The sequence below is a fragment of the Haematobia irritans genome, chromosome 3 (genome assembly GCF_050003625.1).
Source record: "Haematobia irritans isolate KBUSLIRL chromosome 3, ASM5000362v1, whole genome shotgun sequence".
NCBI classification, from domain to species: domain Eukaryota; kingdom Metazoa; phylum Arthropoda; class Insecta; order Diptera; family Muscidae; genus Haematobia; species Haematobia irritans.
The window spans coordinates 222,104,124-222,125,176 of record NC_134399.1 but is presented as its reverse complement, the minus strand read 5'-3'; the positions used below and the strand labels follow the sequence as shown (position 1 = coordinate 222,125,176).

At 27.3% G+C, this 21,053-nt stretch overlaps 1 protein-coding gene across 22 annotated transcripts; it reads right to left on the bottom strand.

Annotated features, from left to right (window-relative positions):
- Window positions 1–65: 65 nt before the first annotated feature.
- wupA (troponin wings up A) lies at window positions 66–16,797 on the bottom strand. Of its 22 annotated transcripts, XM_075303109.1 has the most exons (11): window positions 16,669–16,797; window positions 13,055–13,097; window positions 11,673–11,885; window positions 11,358–11,486; window positions 11,156–11,279; window positions 6,792–6,892; window positions 2,411–2,454; window positions 2,192–2,333; window positions 1,273–1,309; window positions 842–883; window positions 66–255 (listed from the first exon to the last, which is right to left on the bottom strand). In XM_075303109.1, coding segments are annotated over exons 2-10 (807 nt in total). In that variant the 5' UTR covers window positions 13,070–13,097; window positions 16,669–16,797; the 3' UTR covers window positions 66–255; window positions 842–881. The 22 variants fall into 22 exon arrangements, with proteins under 22 accessions (XP_075159224.1, XP_075159215.1, XP_075159217.1 ...); XM_075303100.1 differs by lacking the exons at window positions 1,273–1,309; window positions 6,792–6,892 and adding an exon at window positions 10,679–10,779; XM_075303102.1 differs by lacking the exons at window positions 1,273–1,309; window positions 6,792–6,892 and adding an exon at window positions 9,164–9,264.
- Window positions 16,798–21,053: the final 4,256 nt, after the last annotated feature.

Sequence of the window (21,053 nt, the reverse complement as noted above, 5' to 3'; positions counted from 1 at the left end):
TATTCCCATTTATTCATTTCGGACCTAAATAATTTCTCATTGACAATTAAGACCAAAGAGTATGATTGTACTTAAGTTTTTGTATTTTTTTTTATTAATTTATAAATTTCCTTTAAAAATAATAAACACAATAAGATTAATAAAATATAATTCTGAATGAAACAAAAATTTTATAAATAAAAATTGAACATTTTATGTGTGTTTGAAGATATACGGTATATTTTAAGCTGGAGCTGGTGTCTCTGGAGCATGTTCCTATAAACATAATGGTTATGGAAAAATACAAAAATTCCAATTATTTACATATCGATTAAGAACAAAAAATGATAGGAATTTGTAAGTCTTTCCAGTGCTAAATAGTGAATATTTACAAGGTCAAACCAAGCTTTGTTGTGCAAAGGTTGTGCTGGCAGGGATAACAGAATTTGCAAGAATAACAAAATTTGTATTCAGTTTTCCTAACGTGTTTATATATTTGATTTTGACTTCATAAATGGGAATTCCGTGCTATGGGTGGCTGAAAATTAATAAAAATGTTGCTTCCGTGCCATTTAAGGATTTTTTTGTTTTGTATTCGTGCTTATCATATCACATTTTTAAATTTATAAAAACAAATTATATGCCACATGTTTGTATGTTTTCTTATGTATTTTTATAAATTTAGAAATAAAGATGTGTTTATGGTTTTTTTATGTTTTCTGTTTTTTTCTTTTTCATAAAATTTAGATGTACATTGGTTGAAAAAAAAGTTATAAATGATTTATTTAAAATTAGGGCGGGATACGGTCATAATAGTATAAATCGGGAACACTTAGGCTTCAACTTCAGCTTCCTCCTTTACCTTAGCATCACCAGGTTTGCCCTTGGACCAGTCGGGTTTCTTCTGCAAATGGACACAGTGATTATATTAATATGACGGAATAGGAAAGACATGAAGACGGAAAACAATTAAAAGACATAAATTTCATAGAAATACAATTTCTGTAACAGAAGAAATTCCAACAAACAAAAACATGAATCTCTACAAAGTGAATTCTAAAGAGGAGACAATTTTCTAATATCTTTTCTTGTGAGTGGGTTGGGGAAAGGGGGAGTGCTCTTAGTCATATAGTTTGTGCATAGTTGTACTTTGTTTTCTACAACATAAAGTGAAATCTAATTGATTCAATTCTATATCTATTGAATTATGTGACATATTTTTTTTTATTCGTGATAATACAAAACGAGGACTCAATTGCACACATATTACACTTATTTTTCATTATATCTTACACTTTTTGGCTTTTAGTGTATTATCTTTAATCTTTTTCTATGGGTAAAGAAAGTAATAATAATAATAAGAGGCATTAGTATGTCAATGGAAGTAAGAAATGGATATATATTTTTTTGTAAAATGGGTAATGTGAAATTTTATTTATCAATTTAAAAATAATCCTAATTGTTTGGAATTATCTATTAACATTAGTATGGGTTTCTTGGTCTTATTGGAGACATATCCTACAATAAATTCTTGCTCACAATTTTACAAATCAATTTAATTGTTTTTGTGGTTTAGTCATTTTCTATGATCAATAGTTCTTTTCCTGAGGAACGAAATTTCAAACAAACAAAGATTTATTTATATAGGCACTAAAATATGTTTTAAAAATCCTATAGAAACGATTAAATACAATCGTTAAAACGCTTGTCATAAATTCGAATGTATACGCTTTAAAAAAAAATATTGTATAACAAACGGGGAATTTTATTTGTCTTAATTCTTTTTTTTCCCTAGGGTGTAGTGTTTGTCCGTTACAAGAGAGCTTTCTAAATGCCATGTATATGTCTTAAGTCTTCTTTTCAAACTCTAATACTAAAAGAGAGGCATGAGAAGCAAAACAGTTAAGCCGCATACGTGATTACAATATAACCTCTCTCAAATAAAGCTTGTGTCTTAAGTCTTTAATGATAATCTTGATACTTGTGTCTTAAGTCTTTTGTTGTAGTTATGATTAGAAAGAGAATATTTCTATTTCAGCTTTGATAACTAGCAAAACATTTCGGTAAATTGATCCTATATATAAATTTTGTGATTAATGTTGTCCTGTTCTTATTGATTCAGCTAAAACGTGTGCTATTGTATTTAGTATTTATAAAGTCTCTTTATGTATGTTTCATTTTCTTGGATATGGATCAAAATGCAAAAACTTACCTCCTTCTCTTCCTCTTCCAATGTGAATTCCTTCTTCTTAACAACCTTAAGTTGATTACGGAAGTTGAATTCGGCAGCCTTCTTTTGGAGCTTGGCGAATTTGTTTTCGTACTTGGAAACCTTCTTCAAAGCGGGCTTAACGCTGTAATGATATAACAAAATAGCATAGAATTAACAATTTTGAATTTAAAAAAAATATGAGATAATATGAATACTTACAATTTGCCACGAAGATCGTTAACTTGGGCATTGAGATCGTTGATCTATATTGAAAATAATGTAACAAAAAATATTCATTAATAACAAAATTTACTTTAATAAATCTACAAATAAGCCATAGAAATTTGTTAAAGCATGCATTACTTTTTCAAAGCTACTAGACAGCATTTTAAGCATACTTTAAGCTTAGATACAGTTTGACAGAAAAGATTATTAGTTTTCAATACATATAAGTACACATTCTATATATAGCTTTTAAAATTTCTAAAGATTAGTGCAAAATTTTGATTACTATTATGTTTTTTTCGTGGTTTTAATTTCATTGTTATTTTCAATGGATTCATCTATATACAATTTTTTTTTTTATTTTTGTTTGTCTTATTAATGGGTGTTTCTTACTTAGAACAGCATAACATTTCGATATTTAGTTTAAAATTCTTAAATATTTTACATAAAAACGTGAAACGTAAAGAACGTTGTGACAATTGATAGTGTGAAAATCACAGAACAAAATTTACGAAAATGGTGAAACAAAGTGATACGAAACAAAAACAAAACTCATACAAAATATTCGTGAACAATGGTGAATTTGTTTACAAAAAAAACGAGGTACTGCACACAGTATGGCACACAAACTAACAATCGCATAGAGAGAGAGAGAAAAGGAATATATATTTTTTAAAGTAGATATTTTATAAAAAAAACTCATTTTCTTAAAAAATTCCCAGGTATTTCTAATTAAACCTAAATTTTGTCCTTAGATAACTGGTGGTACGTTTGATTGATGCTTAACATTTTCCTTTAATAAAATTTAATGTATTGTGTTTTTATTTGTTTGTGTTTTTTGTTTTAATTTATTCTTCTTTATCTAGAATTAAACATTTGCAACACAGTTTCCACTGCATCAATGGTAGCTAACTGTAAGTTTAGTTATTTTGAGTTAAGGATTTCCTGGGTTCTAGGATAGCTGTTTTTATAGACTGAAATTGGGACTTAGATAGTAGAATAGAGTGTTGCTTAATATAACGGCCAAAAATTTTTAAGGAGCTTTGGAGGAGCATTTTTGTTGTTGTTACAAACAAAAGAGGAAACACGCACAAACAAAAAACACACATAGATATTAAATTAAATTACAATAATGTTTTTTTTTTTCATTTGACTACAAATTACATATGAGCCATACTGTTGCATTGATTTGATGACACTCGTTTTTTTATATTTATATTTTTTAGCTTTAAATGTAAATTTTCTCTATGTATGCATGTTCTAAATGATAGAAATTAAAATCTTTTATAACAGATTTCTGTTTGTGCAAAAAAAAAAGAAAAGAAAACGAGAACATAAAAACAAAAATGGATCATAATGGTTGGTGGTGGTGGTGGGTGCTGGCGGAAAAGAATTTTGAATATAGTTTCAGAAATTATTTTACCCTATAAGGGGTAAAAATTAAATATATATATATTTTTTTTTAATTACAAGCTTGGAGAGCTCTGGTGTTACTTCGTTTATCTTTCGATTATTGGTATTTTCTTTTTTGCATTCATTTGTTATGATCATGATTTACAGAGTGCTACTTTTTTGAGTGGAGTTATTTATGTTGTTGTTGTATTAGCATTGATAAAATTTTTTTTTAACATATATATTTTTTTGTTGATATGAAAACAAATAAAAACACAAAACATTATTGATACATTATATAAAATGTCACATCACATCATAATGTATATGGAATATGGAAAAGAAAAAAAAAACATACATTATTATCCAACATTAATTAAATGAACAAATCGATTTTATGCACTAATATCATTGAAATTGACATGTCTGACAAAATTCCCCATATTCATGTATAGTAAGGAAAAATTTGAAGAGAGAAACTCATATGGATTCTTTGTAGTTGTGAGAGGTAATGTATAAGAGAAACAAATATGTATGAAGAGAAAATTACACTTACTAATGACTCTTACAAAAAAAAAAAAAAAAAATGCCCAAAATTAGAGAAAATTAACATTAGGGCTGTTTTCTTTTAGCACTGGATACCCTAAGCCGTGGAGGACTAAAAGAAAATAGAGTACTCGTTTAAAGAAGTACAGAGTACTCGTATACCCAAAAATAAGCAACACTGTCATCAGCTGTTTAAAAACAATCACAGAGAAAAAGTGAAATCTTGCATTTTTAATGTATGAACTGCTCAAATAGTAATAAATATTTACTGCTGCGATTACACTAGGTCACAAATAACAAAATTGTCTCTGTTATTTGTTTCTAGCATACTTTTTCCCATTGATTTTGACCTACTAAACACGATAATGAGTTTTTAAAAAATTTTCTGTCGATTGGTTTTCGAGATACAAATTTTTGAACTTTTTTTTAATTTTTGGAGGTACACTTACAATTTTGAGCATATCTTTCGTCTTCTTTGACCTATAAAAAACGGCGTTTTTTTAGTAAGAATGTGGCAGAAAAAACCATATAAAAATTCATATAAAATATAAAACACGATGCTAACAGCAATTTTTGTTTTTTACGTATAGCTGAAATTTTTACAAAGAAAATAAGCCCTTACTTAACAAAATCTAACAACAAATAGCGGACTTATAATTTTGGTAAAAGACCGACAGAAAATTTTTTAAAACTCATTTTCGTGTTTAGTAGGTCAAAATCAATGAGAAAAATTATGCTAGAACCAATTCACAAAACGACTGTTGGCTAGTGTTATTTATGACACTGTACCACTTTGAATTTCATGTTTTTCAATAAATTAGTCACAATAAATTGCTATTGTGAATCGAAAAAGCGTCACTTTATCAAAACACAATCTGGCAACATCGGCGCGACTTGTACCAGAGAGAATAAAAAGACAAGAGGACGAAACTGTGAAGCGAAACTGCGTCAGTATGTGGCAGTCATGAGAAAAATTTCTGTAATATCATGCTCTATTGTTTAAATTTTATTTAAACTTAAAAAAATTTAAACTTTTCTTTTAATAAAAAATAATTTTTGACAGCTTTGACTTTTCGAATAAAAACTATTTTTAAATGTATACAAATATAAAAATTCTTTATATATAAAATCTCTATATATAAAATTTTAATAAAAAAAATGTGAAGAAATATTGAAAAAAATGTATAATGATTTTAATATCATCGAGTAATAGTTATATCACTGTATAAAAGTAATATAAATGACCTATGGGGAATTTCTAGTCTATCATAACTATACACACAAAACATTTATTTTGCTGACTTAATTACGAAATTAATTGATCCAATTAATTTTTTTAATTGAAATATCTTCAATCACAGAAATTGAAAGTCAATTAAAAAAATAGTTGATTCAATTAAAAAATGGATATAATTAATTTTTGTGTTTGATTTTTTCTTGCAATAAAAAAATTTGTTGGATAAATTTAACTTTTAATTGAATATTTTTTAAAACTCAATTGAGACTTTAATTGGAAAAAAATTCGTGAAAATGTTTTCTGTGTATGAACTGGTTTAAAAAAATGTGGTAGAAGCTTTTCAAAACAATGTGCATAATTTCAATTAGAAAAAAATACATTTACTTCACCAATTAAATAAAGCAAAGTTCTCTATGTTGGAAAATTAAGTATTTTCTTTTTCGCCAAAATACATTATCAAAAAAAAAAAAACTAATAATTTGAACCAAAATGTATGTGTGAACAAAATAAATCCAAATAATATATGATTTCCATAATTATGAAAAAAAAAGTATAAAATTTATGTATAAATATATATAAAAAATTGAACGTTAACAAAATTGTAATACAAAGTTATTATTAGATGAAGAATTTCTAATTATTTTGATAGCTGTACCTCCCAGTCTTTTTTCCTGACTTCGTATTCCAGATCCCATTTCTGGCCTTCGCAAGTATACATACGATCGAAATATTCTTGACAAATCTTTTGTAATTGAGCTGTGAAAATATGGGATGCGAACGAACAAGGGTTTTTTTGAACAATTGACATAAATTTCACAAAAAAACGATACTACATATATACTCAATAAAAATAACAACAATATATGAATTGTGTTTGGTTTTTTTTCGGAATACCCTAATGTTATGATATACACAAATCACAATAAAACAATAAAAACAACAAAAAACGAGTTGAGTGAAGTGAATTTTTTTGTGTAGAGTGACAAGTGAATGTATTGTTGTTGTTGTTGTTGTGGCCCTTGAAACGCAAATTTCAAATTTTCTTTAGAAAATTTCGTATCCTTACTTAGAAAATATAACACAAAAAAAAATAATAATTCGGCAACATAGAAATAACATGAAAAAAAAAATGATTAGACATTTTTTAAAGGACACATTGGTTTTTCGTAGCTTTCTCAAAAATATATCGTGTGGCAGTACCTCCCAATCTTTTTTTCTGACTTCGTATTCCAAATCGAATTTCGAACTTTCGGTATAGTAAATACGTTCATGGTATTCTTCGCAGATTTCTATTAATTCACCTGAAATCGATTTGTTTGATTGAAGAATTTTATTATTTCAATTTTTACAGTAAAATATTTTTGTTATGTGTTCTAGAGTGTAGGAATGCAATGTTTTTGTCTTGAAAGTGATATCCTTAGCAATAATCGCTAAGATTTTTTTTTATTTGTAGTGCTTTTTATTTTGTGTTTTTGGGAGTTTGTGTAAAATGTTGGCTATTAACACCAATTTAACATTTCTGTTTCCTGAAAAAGGAGGGATCTTTAGGCAAAACTATAGAATAGGCTTATAACACACGCACGCACGCACACATACAATCAATAAATTGTAGGCATACAAATAAAAACGGTATTAAAAAAAGTTTTTTTTTTTCAAATACATGAAAAAAATAATAAAAAATTCTGGATAATTTATATATTTTTTTGAGAGATTTTGTTAAAAATTAGGAATTTATTTTTTGTGTGAATATAATTTTTTTTAATAAATATTTGATGCCTATATATTTTGTTTGGAGTTAACACTTTCTCTTTAGGGGTTTTAAACTGGGATAATAGAAAATAAAATGGCATTGCATTTTCTTCGGTTTGGTTTTAGAATTATTACAATATTAGAAAAATCAAAATTATTAAAAAAAAATAGTTATATATTTATATAAGAATATATAGAGTAAAAGAAAACAATACCAAATTTTTTTTTATAGATTTTTTGCCAAATTTTGGTTCATTTACCTCTTGTGCTTTGACTTTCTGAATATGCTCTAAATCAAATTTATCACCCTCCAATTTGAAAAGACGTTGCCAATATTCTTTGCATACAGTTTGTAGTTCGGCTGTGCCAGACATATATATAGAGGATTAATGGAAATTTTGTTTTTAATAAAATGGAGGTCTTTTTTGCAAATTAATATTATAGAATAAATTTATAATAAAAAAAAACGTGTTGTCAAAGAAATTATCGGTTTTGTAGATATATTTATTAAACTACCACATTGCTAATTTTTTAAAGTATGTTTTTTATTTATTTTTTTTTTTCTAGATGACATTTTGTTCTTGTAGTTTTGAAACCATAAAATACAAATAAATAAAGCCACCTTTTCGAAAAATAATGTATTTCTTTTGCCTATACCTAATATTATATTTGAACTATATATTGTCCTTAGAACTTAGACTAATTTTAATTAAAAAAATTATGATAAATGATTTATTGATAATAATCTCATAAAAAACTGATTTCAATTTTTTTTGGAAAATACCCTGCTTATAGAAATAAAATAAAGCGATATTGACCTCATATGTCTGTTTCTCATAACAGTTGTTTAATTTCGATTGGAATTTTTAAACCCAGAGCTACTTAATAAAACAAAAAACACTTTTCTTAAAATGACTTGTGAGAAATTATAATGGTGTGACGATGTAAAATAATAAATTTGTGCAAAAAACATAAAAGATAAATAAAAATTATAAGGTAATTCCTTTTATCTAAGGAATTTTCAAAAACAAAAAGTTTAATCAGAAACATTAGATTAATTTCCACAATTCGTGGAAATAATAAATATTAATGTTTCTGTAAAAAAATACAAATAGATTTGTTTTTTTAACTTTAGTAAAAGCTTGTCAAAAATCCATTAAGCTTCTATATAACAAAAAGCAAAAAAAAAATGCGGTTAATCTTTGTTTCTTAATCTAGAATAAAGCGTTAATAATGAGAAAAACAATTTAAAAAAAAATTTACAGCATTTTGGTGGGAATTCAACAAAATCAAGTCCTTTTTTTAGAAAAATAAATCAAAAACTATGTTTATGGGAAAGGAAGTACAAAACTAAATAAAAAATGGAATCTAATTTTCTAAAAATTTTCTTTAAGAAAGCAAAATACAAAAATATAGAAAAAAAATGCACAAATTATGGAAATAAAAATTATCTACTATGGCAAAAGAGGTGCTATAATTCGCTTTAAGTTTTTTTCAGCTCTTAACGAATTCATTAAGACCTCTTTGGTTTAAAAGAGAAAGAGAGAAAAAGAAGCTCATTGAGCAGACATAGTCTGGGTTAAATAAAAAGTCATTAACTAGGACAGCTTATGTGAAAGCTTTAAATATTTTTTTTTGAGGTTATTGACTAACTACAGCTGAAGGTTTAAGAAAAAAACTACACACATATTTTAAGAGTTTATTTTTAAATCGAAACTGTTTTGGAAAAAAATATATTAGGAAAAAATTAATTTAACAAATCTACAGAAAAAAAATATTGGCCTTAAGAAAGAAATGGTATAGAAATTAATATAAAATCTTGCCTCAAAGTCCTTGCGGGCAACCTCATATTCAATATCAATTTTCTGATCTTCCAATTTGAGAATTTTATTGTGATAGTCTTTACAGATTTGACTGAGGGTGGCTAAATAGGTTGTTCAAAAAACAAAAATACCATTTTATACGATTTTCTATAAAAATAAATCAAGATTTAAAAAAACAACACAGTCATGACAAAAAAATCTGTAGGTATTTTGAAGAGTATTCAAAATTAGCGTAATCAAAAAGACCCCTATTGGGTGGTAACCGAAAAATAGAATTTAAAAAAAAAACATCTAATATTTCATAGAGGTTGATCGAGTTTAATCTATGTATATATTATATGTAAATATGTGTAAGTGTTTAAAGGTGTATATATATATGTGTGTATATGTGAATCTTATATAATAGTGTCTATGATATTGGCCATATTGCTATTGTGTGTTTGGTGGTCTAAATTGTACTTCCATATTTCTTTGGACTTTTTTATTTATGTTTTCATTCCACCTAAATTTCATCACATTTTTTTATGTGGTGTTTCGATGCTTTTAAAAAGAACTTTGTTTTTATACAATATTGTTGCTGCATCTGCTGTTTGTATGTATTATAATATTTAGGCTCCTTTTACTGTACAAAAGTGCTACAAAAGAGCTTGTTTGTAAGTGTAAGAGAAATTTTGTTGTTAACAAAAATTAAGAGAAATAAACGATAACAATTGTGCCCGCAGAGTGTGGCATAACGTAGTCAATTTTCAATTTTTAAGCGTTAGATAAAATCGTTTCGAGAGATTTTCACCATTAAAATTGCAAAAAGGCAATTTGGAGAAATCCAAGGGAGTGGTAGTAAATGATTTTGCCTTATATGTTTATCGAAAGAAGTTACATTGCAAAAGTAGGTAAAAAATAGCATATAGTGTCGAATTTTAATTTAATTTTTACAATAAAAAAATAAAATTTAATTTTAAAATAAACCGTAAAATGATTTTTTAATTTTTTTTTAAATAAATGCTTTTTCAAAACTAAAACTATTTTACAAACAATAAGATTATCAAATTGTATATAGCCTTTGCAATTAAAGAAGTTCCAATTATAGGATCATATACATGATTTCTTTACTATTTAAAAAGAATATACAAACAATTTCAAGTATAAACTCTTCTTTTGGTTTGCTCTTAAATTCAAAGCAAAATCATTTACCATCAAATTTTCCCTGTTATCTTTTTGATAACATTTGATTTTGTGAGTGAGTATATCAAATTTCTTTGATAAATACATTTTAGTTTGAAAAACGTAATTATTAGAGAAAGAGAAAAAAGAGAAATAAATAGAAGAGAACGATTATATTATATATATAGGTGTAAGTGAGTGCGCTGCTTAATTGTTGTTGTTGTTGTTTTTGAAATTTGAAAAATATAGAGAGAGAGAAAAAAAACATTTTGTGAAAAAGAAGTGGCTGTGGTAGTGGCATTTGCAATGGCTGTAGATTTTGTTTGTATTGTAATTTTCGTTTTGTATGTGTACCTCAACATCCTTGCGTTTGACAACGTATTCGAAGTCGTACTTAAGGTTCTCCAAACTGCAAATTCTTTCGTGATACTGTTTGCAGATGGTTTTAAGTGCGTCTGTAGACAACAAAATAATAAATTGTGTAATTTAATGGAATCATTTCGTTGTAAGAAATAGGAAAGTTTGTAAATAAAAACAGTATTAACAAAACTAGAGTCTTAACAACTAAAGGCCAGATCCGTAAAAAAGAGTAGAGTAGATTATGAACGATTTTGAGAGAACAAGAGTCTCTTAAAATTCATGGTGAGATAATAGAGAGTGTATGAGTGAGTGTGAAAAAGGTGTAATTGAATTTACTAAATAATATTTTTTTGTTTCGAAAATAAATATTTTCTAATTTGTTATAAAATTTAGATGGTAATAGATCGAAAGTTCTGATAGAGATAAATATATATTTTCTATTTTTGGAAAAATGGATCTGAGCAAACATACCTTCGCTGGCATCACTGAGATTCCTGGGGCTACCACAACGTTCTTCAATGATACGTCTACGTTCAGCGGCTTTACGTTCTTGTTCTTTCTTCAATTCTTCAGCGGCTTTCTTGCGGAGCAACAACTGCATATTACAAAGAGGGTAAAATTTATTAATATTTTGATTTACATATTATCGGGATGTTTTTTTCTCCTAACTTACCCTGAGTTTCTTCTTTCTTTCGGGGGTCATGAAACCCTTCTTGGCCTTCTTAGCCTTGGAGGCTTCTTCCATACGCTTGCGTACTTCAGCACGCTTGCGTTCAATTTCGGCTTGTTTAGCCTTCTTAGCCTAAATATCGATGAGAAAAATTTATGTAGGTTAATTAGTATGGTACTCGATGCACATCTGATGTTTCTTGAGTTTCTTGAGGTTGGGAGAACATTGAGACGAAAAAATTACAGCACTTGCAGACAGAATATACATAAACACTTGGATGTATACACAAAGGCACAAGACACATTTATGTCAGGATACCTCATCAACTTTGCCATTCTTAGCAGGTGCCGCCCCCGCTGCTGGTGCAGCTCCTGCCGCTGGTGCAGCTCCTGCAGCTGGAGCTGCTGCTGCTTTCGCCCCAGCGGCAGGTGCAGCAGCTGCGGGTGCTGGAGCCGCCGCTTTGGCGGCAGCTGGAGCAGCTGCTGCTGCTGGTGCTGGTGCTGCTGCCGGTGCTGGTGCTGCCGCTTTTTTCTAAAAAAGGGAAATAAAAATCATTTAGCATTAGTTTATTTTTTTATAAATAGGTGAAAAACATTAGCACATGCAGCGGGACAAAAAATCTATGTGCATCACTAAACAAATAAATTGTTGGACATGGTTTGTGTAAAATTCATTTACATTAGGAAAATTATATCTATCTGGTTCTAAGAACTGATCCAATTACTTTCTGAAGTGGATATAAGCTGTGGGATTAATTTTGCCATATTATTTATGATATTTCTTTGTCCATTGTGAAAGTAGAAAAAAGCATTTATTTAAGCATTAATTAAGCAAGTTTTAAAAATTATTTAATTATTTTTTTTTATTTTGAGATAATCACCTTCACAATATTCCCCGCTTTTGGACATCACTTGACAGTGCATTTTTCGTTGTTTATTTACTGTAAATAAGAGAAAAGGAAAATATTTTTTTGTCTTAATATTTCAGAAAGAGGGTACAATGAAAGAACACTTTTCTTTTCTAGGGAACGAAATTTTAGACAAAGTTTTCTTTCGACTCTAAAAAATTTTCTTTCATATCAAATAAAAAAGATTATTGATAACCATTGCATCTTTATATCAAAGGGAAATTTCGTTTATCTAAAATTTCGTTTATCTAAAATTTCGTTCTGGAGGAAAGTATGTTTTCTTTGGGTGTAAGAAAAAAAAAAAGAATATTATCAATACAAAGGCTTTGCTAATACAACATTTTCAAAGAGAGCGTGAAATATTTATGGATTCTATCATAAAAATGCTATAACAGACTCTTCTCGTAGGTCAATGATCTAAGATTCAACCCCAACCTTCTGTGGACAAGACAGGCGTTTATTGTAATTGGCTTATTCACGAAAATAAATTTAAATCGCTAACTGAAAATTTTGAATAATAAAGCTAAATTATATTCAAGTTGTTTTAAAAATATTAATTTATAATAAATTAAATTACATTTTTGATAGAAAAAATAAGAAAAATATTTAAAGGGCAAACAAGCTGAATGTTTTATTTTTTACAATTACACTTTTGATAGAAAAAATTAAGAAAAATATTTTAAGGGCAAACAAGCTGTTTTTTTTTTATTTTCTTTAAGCATTGGTACTGATATTTTATATTCCTTCTTCACTTTTTATATTGTGTCGGAGATGTTTTTGATACTTACCTCACCTCTTCATCAGCCATGGTGTATTTGTGGTATTAGGTAGAGAGTCTGCAATTAAAGGGAAACAAAAATTAGTCATCCAATGGAAAAAAATTGTATATTTGTTGTACAATTTCGTTTTTACAATGAAATTCTTCTAGAAAAATATTTATAGAGAATCATTTTTTTTTTATTGTAATTCCAATACTCGGAATCGCGAAAAAAATTTAGATAGTCTCGAACTTCAATACAATTTGAATTTGAAATTCGCATTAAAGAGAACTATATTGCAAATTTTAAATATCGACAAACAAAAATTTTGCGATTTCGAATATTAGAACCTAAAGTTCAGAGTTTTTAAATAAAAATTTTTGATTTAAATTTTTAATTTTCTAATAATGAAAATTTTGATTTTTGCCTTCCGCGAATGCATATACTATACATGTCGCTCATAAATTACTCTTATTATTATTATTATCTTATCCATCAAAATCATAGGTTCACATGAATGACATACGAACACAGTCCCAAAGTCGGCATAAATCTGTGGACATTACATTGGAAGATGGTAAATCCCGATTTTGGACGTGAAAAAATTTTGATATTTATGGCTTTCAATGTCAATTTTAATTACTTGTAAAAAGTCGGTTTTTTGTCAATATCAAAGTATTACAAAAAATTGGTTTGAACTTTAAATTTTCTTTCACAAATTTTCGAATTTTGTATTAAAGCTAAATTTTTTTTTGATAGTTTTCCTTTAGTTTAACGTGATTTTAGAGACATTGAGTACATAAGAGAAAATTTTACTTTTACATGGTTTCAACGATTTTAGTGCAGCATTTGTTTTTTGTTAAATTTACTAAAACTAGTTTTTATGTATTTGTTTACTATTAAATTTCATTTCATGTTATTATATGTTATCAAATTATTTATTTTGTATACAGAATACATTTGCGTATATACTTTAAAAAAATGTTGTATTATATATTTCAAAAATAAAATTTTAATATTTTATGTACTTTATGTGTAAATTATTTATATTTAACAATTAACACTTTTGTTAATCTTCTAAACTTCTAAAAGACAAATAAAATATAATATTTGACTGGAATTGATAACATGAGAAAAAAATAAATATATTGCTTTTCACCTAATAATATATGTTCTAAATTTTGTAATTCTCCATTTTTTTTTTTATTAAAATCGCTAAAAATATTTTCCTAAATTTACTTTTCATCCCAGAACAAAAACAAAAGACAAATAAAATATAATATTTGACTGGAATTGATAACATGAGAAAAAAATAAATATATTGCTTTTCACCTAATAATATATTTTCTAAATTTTGTAATTCTCCAATTTAAATTTTTTTAATAAAATCCCTAAAAAATTTTCCTAAATTTACTTTTCATCCCAGAACCAAAATAAAAGACAAATAAAGTATAATATTTGACTGGCATCGATAACATGGGAATTAAATAAATATATTGCTTTTACTTTTACCTATTTACTTTCTAAATTTTGTAATTCTCCAATTTAATTTTTTTTTGAATAAAATCGCTAAAAAATTCCTAAATTTACTTTTCATCCCAGAACCAAAATAATAATCTTACAATAAACCAATTTTTATAGTTTTTTCGATTTAGCCTAAGTTTGCCTTGGTAACTAAATCTTCTAAAATTCTAAAAGACAAATAAAATTCTAATATATAACAGGAATTGATAAAATGAGAATTAAATAAAAAAAAATATATTGAAAAGACGAGTTCTGCATTTCTAATAATTCCTTGCCTTTCACCTAGTAATATACTTTCTAAATTTTGTAATACTCCAAATAATATTGTTTTAAAATTTATTATAAAATCATTAAAAAAATTTCCTGAATTTTTCATCTCAGAACCAAAATAATAGCAATGTATTTTACGATAAACCATTTATTATATACTCATATTGATTTAGCCTATGTATGCGTTAGTAACTAAATCTTCGTGAAAAATTCTTAATTACATACTCACGCATAGTAGCATATACAAAAAAAAATTATCTTCTACATGTGTATGCGCAAATACATATGTATGTATACGTATGGGTCATACATGTACATAACACCATTTTTCCAAAATATGTCGAAATCATAATTCCTTGAAAATTTTCCTGCTCGAACTCTAGCTATCTTATTTACTCTCTTCTTTGGCTAAGGCAGCCGTATAAGGTCCATATTATAAAGATTCTTATGCGCATGTTAGTTATTTGTGTGTGTATATATACACACATATGACGATCAAGATCGTATACTTTCGGGTTTTCACACACCCAAAAACGAATACATATTTCTTCTCTCGCATATATTTTAAACAAGAGAAATTAAGGTGATTATGTGTGAACATTAATGCAAATGTAGAAATATAATAAGAAAATGCGTGGGCTTTGTGCTGGGTGTGTGTGCATGTGTGTTTGAGTGGCGTAGGTGTTTTTAGCATAGGAAAAAAATCTCTTATTTTGAGAACTCCTACAAGTTGTTTATTCATGTATGAGTTGTTTATGAGAGCTTATCATAGATCGTTTTGATCTGCTGCCTATAACTTACGGACAGTGTTGAAATGATTTTTGTTGGTTTTTTGGAATATATGTGAATTCTATGTGGGTCAGCTATACCCCTGTGAATAGAATCACAAACACATATACACAAATATATTAGCTCATTCTCTTACGTCTAAAGCATCTCAATGTATATCTCAATGTATTTTGTTGTTTTCTTCTTTCTTTTCAAAATTTTAAATAGATATTTGATGATAAATGCTTGTTGGACTAAAAATAGAATGAAATCAAATTTCAAATTCTTTGTTAGCCAACAAGAATCTAACGAAATTTAATTTCAACAATTGCTTATATTGAAAATTGTAGGTGTTTGGGTTGGGGGTTATCCGTTGAAAGGCTATATTAGTCGGCTATATTTAAATGGAACACCTTAATACCTCAACCATTGAAATATAGGGGTTAAGGTTTTATTAGACCTTGAAGAATATGCTATTGTTTTATATGTCACAGGTCAAAAATGGTTTTATTTATTTCCATAACGTCGTTATTTAGTAAATGTTGAGATTTTCAAATAATTATTTCCGTTCCAATCTTTGATATATATTTTTGTTGGCAAAGGTTAGACATTTGTTCATACACATATACACACAGTTTGAAAATTTTGAAAATAAAATATATATGTATACGTTGATGTTCGCTAAGTGTGTATGTATACTAGAATTGAAAATGTCTAATATTTTTTTCAACCACACCACATACCACCATCACCAAATTACATAATTAGTAAAATTTTTGATTAATAAATTTTTGATTGGATTTTCAGTTTTTAACACATTGTCAATAAAATGCTCTTTGATTTTTTTGTTTTCTAATTTTCCATTTTTTTCATTGACATTTATATCCACTTTTGAGACTAGTATCACTTTTTTGTAAGTCTAGATTATTATGGAAAAAATTATCTAAGGTTTAATTATCACTTGGATTAATTTTTAAAACATTATTCGTTATCAGCTCCTTTTCTTTTTAATATTTCCAACAAATTTGGTCTTTGGTATGTATATATATATATATCCATATTGAATTCTATCACCACCAGCACTCACCTTAAGGAATTAAAAAAAGGTGTGCGGTCTAACACACTACTCGTTAAGCACTGTTCGAACGAAAAAGACTGAACGGTCCGACGACTAACGGCAGACTATATTTTTCTTAAAAACTTACCGAAGATCATTTTTCGCCATCGTCATTACTGCAGTTTTGTAAGGAGTAAGCTCTTTGATGCTCATTTTTCTCCCACACACACATACATGAACTCCTCAGGTTCTCTCACTTCCTGCTCTATGGGGCTCAAAGCGCATGCGATCAATAATTTGGTGGCCATATGTTGGCAAAAATTCATGGATTTGGCCAATATTCAGCCAGGCCCACTGTGCCTGTTCTATGTTTTTTTGTTTTCCAATATTCAAAGTAATTCTCTTTTCTTTATGCTTTCTTTCATATTCTTTGGTAAGTATTTTCTTTCGAACTTTCCTCTTTTACCAATTGTTGCCTCATCTGTGGTGTTGCTGGTGTTGTTGTTCATTGTCGTCTTCACCATCGTACACACAACAAACTTTATCGCTTATGTATCTGGGCACAGTGGCTAAATATAGCTTTTAATCAGAAATAGATACAGAAGGAGAGAAGAGAGACGTGCAACTACCAACGCTAGAGGATGTGTATATGTGTAAATGCGTGTATTATTTTTTGTGATTTTTTGAAAATTGTCTTTTCTCCGAGAGATATTTCGTCTTTTTGAGATTTTCCATATATTAAAAATTCTTCAATATGTTCTGTGATGGTGGGTAGAATATTTTTATTTAAAATTTCCATTTTAAAAATTATATGGTGAAATGTGTACAAGGCAACACCGCCATTGTTATCATTTTGAGAAAGAGTAGCATCATTTTTATGTAGGTTGTTTATTCCATCCAGTTTTTTTTTTTGGCGATCCATTAAATATTTTTATATACATATGTACTACTATGTATGTAAGTACGTACATGCATATACAATTATATGAACATCAAATGCAATATGTTAGATATATAAATAAATGGCAAGTTTATTGTTGTGTTTTTTAATGCCTCCAGATTGTATTGAATATCTAAACAAAATATTGAAGAATACTAAAAATAATTAAAATTCTTTTTTTTTCTTGTTTAACTTCTGGACAGGTATTCTAATTGAATATATTCTTTCAACAACTATGACCTAAGTTTTGCATGGCTGGCCTCCTGTTGAAGTTTTTGCCATAAAAATATTACTCGAAATAAATAAATATAAACAAGTTTAAACTTGGCTGTTATATAAATTTTACTCCAAATACAAAGTTTCGATGAAAGAAAAGAAAATTGCAGTAGAGTGAAGCTTATGTACTTCAAATGATCGTTTAAAAAACGCTCTACAAAAAGAGTGGAATAAAATTAGAGCAGGGATACAATCGTCGAAAATAGACTTTTGGAATAATGGAATTTTTATCAACGAAAAATCGAAAAGATAAATTCACTTTTGACGATGTTAAACTTCAACTAATAGAGCTTTTATATTTTTTAAATGGACTTTTGATGTTGGCCTGGCTAATCGAGTTTTATGAATATAGATTAAAGCTTATGTACTTCAAACGATCATTTAAAAATGCTCTGCAAGAAGAGAGGAATACATTTGGAGAAGTGATATAAAATTCAAAAATCGACTTTTTCTATAATCGATTTTGTTAAACAAGTCAAAGAGACGAAGTCTACATTTGCGATCTTCAAATTCGAATAATCGATCTTTGGAATTTTTATAATCGACTTTTGATGTTGTCCTACTAATCAACTCTTTACGGAAAAGTCGGCGAAGAAGCCAAATTTCGACTGGAGTTTATATATGGAACTTCAAATGAAAGTTAACAAAAACAAAAAAAAAAAACTTTACAAAAAGGGTGGCAGGGATATAAAAGTGAAAAACCGACTTTTCAAATAATCGTTTTTTTTATGAAAAAAGTCGATTTCTGCTTTCTGCGATATTCAAAATTGGACTAATCGATGGAAATATTGTTATAGTAACACAATAAATCTATATAAAAAAGAAAAATACACAAAAATCAAAATGTCGGGCTAATCAGAAAGTTTAGATGTTAAAAATTTAAATGTGTCGAATATATATGTTAAAACAAACATAAACTGTCATAAATTAGGGCGGGCGGAATTTTAAATAAGCACTAGGCAGTTACGAATATTGTTTCTATAGAAGTAAAATGGTGAAACATCGATTTATAAATGGTCTATCAGTTATGGACATTGAGGACATTAATTTAATGTAAAGAATTTCGAGTGACATTGATGAAACAAAATTTCTCCCAAAAGTCCCCCTCAGATGGCACGTTGGCAGAGGTTTAATTTAAAATTACAACTTTCAAGGACATCGGGTGTATATGGAGATTTCTCAAATAATTATCTCCATATACAAAATCTGGGCCGACGGGAAATTTTGCGCATTTATTTATGGATCTCAAATAACTCAAAATTTCTGACAAATCTTATGAAAATTTTAGACTGGGAAAAATTTCTTAAAACAAATCGGAGATGAGTTTATATGTAGGTGCTATATCACAAAATTGTTCGGTATGACCCATCTTCGAACTCAACATGCCTGCCAAAAACGTTAGTCTCTACTGCTATATTGCCTTAAAATTGTACCTTTATCAAGAGTATATATAGGCTTAAAAATTGATAGTTAAATATGTTGAAAATGGACTATACAATTGACCAATTCCGCCCATATTCTAGTAAAACCTACTCTTTATATCACCCTGAAATTTCACCCATATATGTTAAATACACTTTGAATAGCCTGAAATCCAGTATTTCGTTGTTCGATTAAAACCCCCAATCGAATCTAATTTGTCGAAATATTTCTTTTGTTACAAAGATATGAAGTGTTTTTCAAATTTTGTTTCGCCGGAGTCGAGCAAAATTTATACGACTCCGGCTCCGACTCCAGCAAAATTTTCAGACTCCAACTCCAATACTCCGGCTCCGACTCCACATCCCTGGTCTAGACGATAACATTTTATATTTATTTGAAAAAGGGTGAAATTTGTACTGACTTACGGCAGCTAAAATAGATTAAAAAGGCGAAATCTCGAGTAGTCGATATCAAAATTTCATTTCTATAGGTAATTTTGTAAAAATTTAATTTCTATGGGAAATTTGTCACATTTTAATTTCTTTAGGAAATTTAGTCGAAACTTCATGTCTATAAGAAATTTCATTTCTATAAAAATTGTATCAAATTTTCATTTCTATAAGAAATTTTACCAAAATTTCATTTCTATACGAAAATTTATATAGGAAATTTTGTCGAATTTAATTTCTATGCGAAATTTTATCAACTTTCTATAGGAGATTTTGACAAAATTTTTAAGAAATTTTGTTAAAATTTCATTTCTATAGAAAATTTTTTTCAAATTTCATTTTTATTAGGAAATTTTGTAATTTTTTTTCAAAATTTCATTTTTAAATAGGAAATTTTACCAAAATTTCATTTCTATAGGAAATTTAGTCAAAATTTCATTGTTATAGGAAATTTTGTCAAAATTTCATTTCTATAGGAAAGATTGTCAAAATTTAATTTTTATTGGAAATTTTGCCAAAATTTAATTTTGATATAGGAACTTTTGTCAAAATTTCACATCTATAAAATTTTTTGCCAAAATTTAATTTCTATAGGAAATTTTGTTAAAATATCATTTTTATAGGAAATTTCTCCAAAATTACATTTTTATAGGAACTTTTTCATAAATTCATTTCTATAGGTAATTTTGACAAAAATGCATTTTTATAAAAAATTTTGCCAAAATGTTATTTCTATAGGAAATTTTGCAAATATCATTTGTATAAGAAATTTTTTCAAAATTTGTTGTTAAAATTTCACTTCTATAGACAATTTTGTTAAAATTTCATTTTTATTAGGAAATTTTGTAAAAATTTTTTCAAAATTTCATTTTTAAATAGGAAATTTTACCAAAATGTCATTTCTATAGGAAATTTAGTCGAAATTTAATTTTTGTAGGAAATTTAGTCAAAAGTTCATTTTTAAAAGAAATTTAGTCAAAATTTCATTTTTATAAGGAACTTTTGTCAAAATTTCACATCTATAAAATTTTTTGCCAAAATTTCATTTCTATAGGAAATTTTGTTAAAATATCATTTTTATAGGAAATTTTGTTAAAATATAATTTTTATAGGAAATTTTTCCAAAATTTCATTTTTATGGGAACTTTTTTCATAATTTCTATAGGTAATTTTACCAAAATTTCATTTCTATAAGAAATTTAGTCGAAATTTAATTTTTGTAGGAAGTTTAGTCAAAAGTTCATTTTTAAAGGAAATTTAGTCAAAATTTCATTGTTATAGGAAATTTTGTCAAAATTTCATTTCTATAGGAAAGCTTGTCAAAATTT

Coding starts and splice junctions, on each gene's coding strand:
- wupA (XM_075303100.1), bottom strand. Junction 10,780..11,155: donor TCTCAGTGATGCCAGCGAAG/GTATGTTTGCTC, acceptor TGTTGTCTACAG/ACGCACTTAAAACCATCTGC. Junction 884..2,191: donor TGGAAGAGGAAGAGAAGGAG/GTAAGTTTTTGC, acceptor GTCCATTTGCAG/AAGAAACCCGACTGGTCCAA.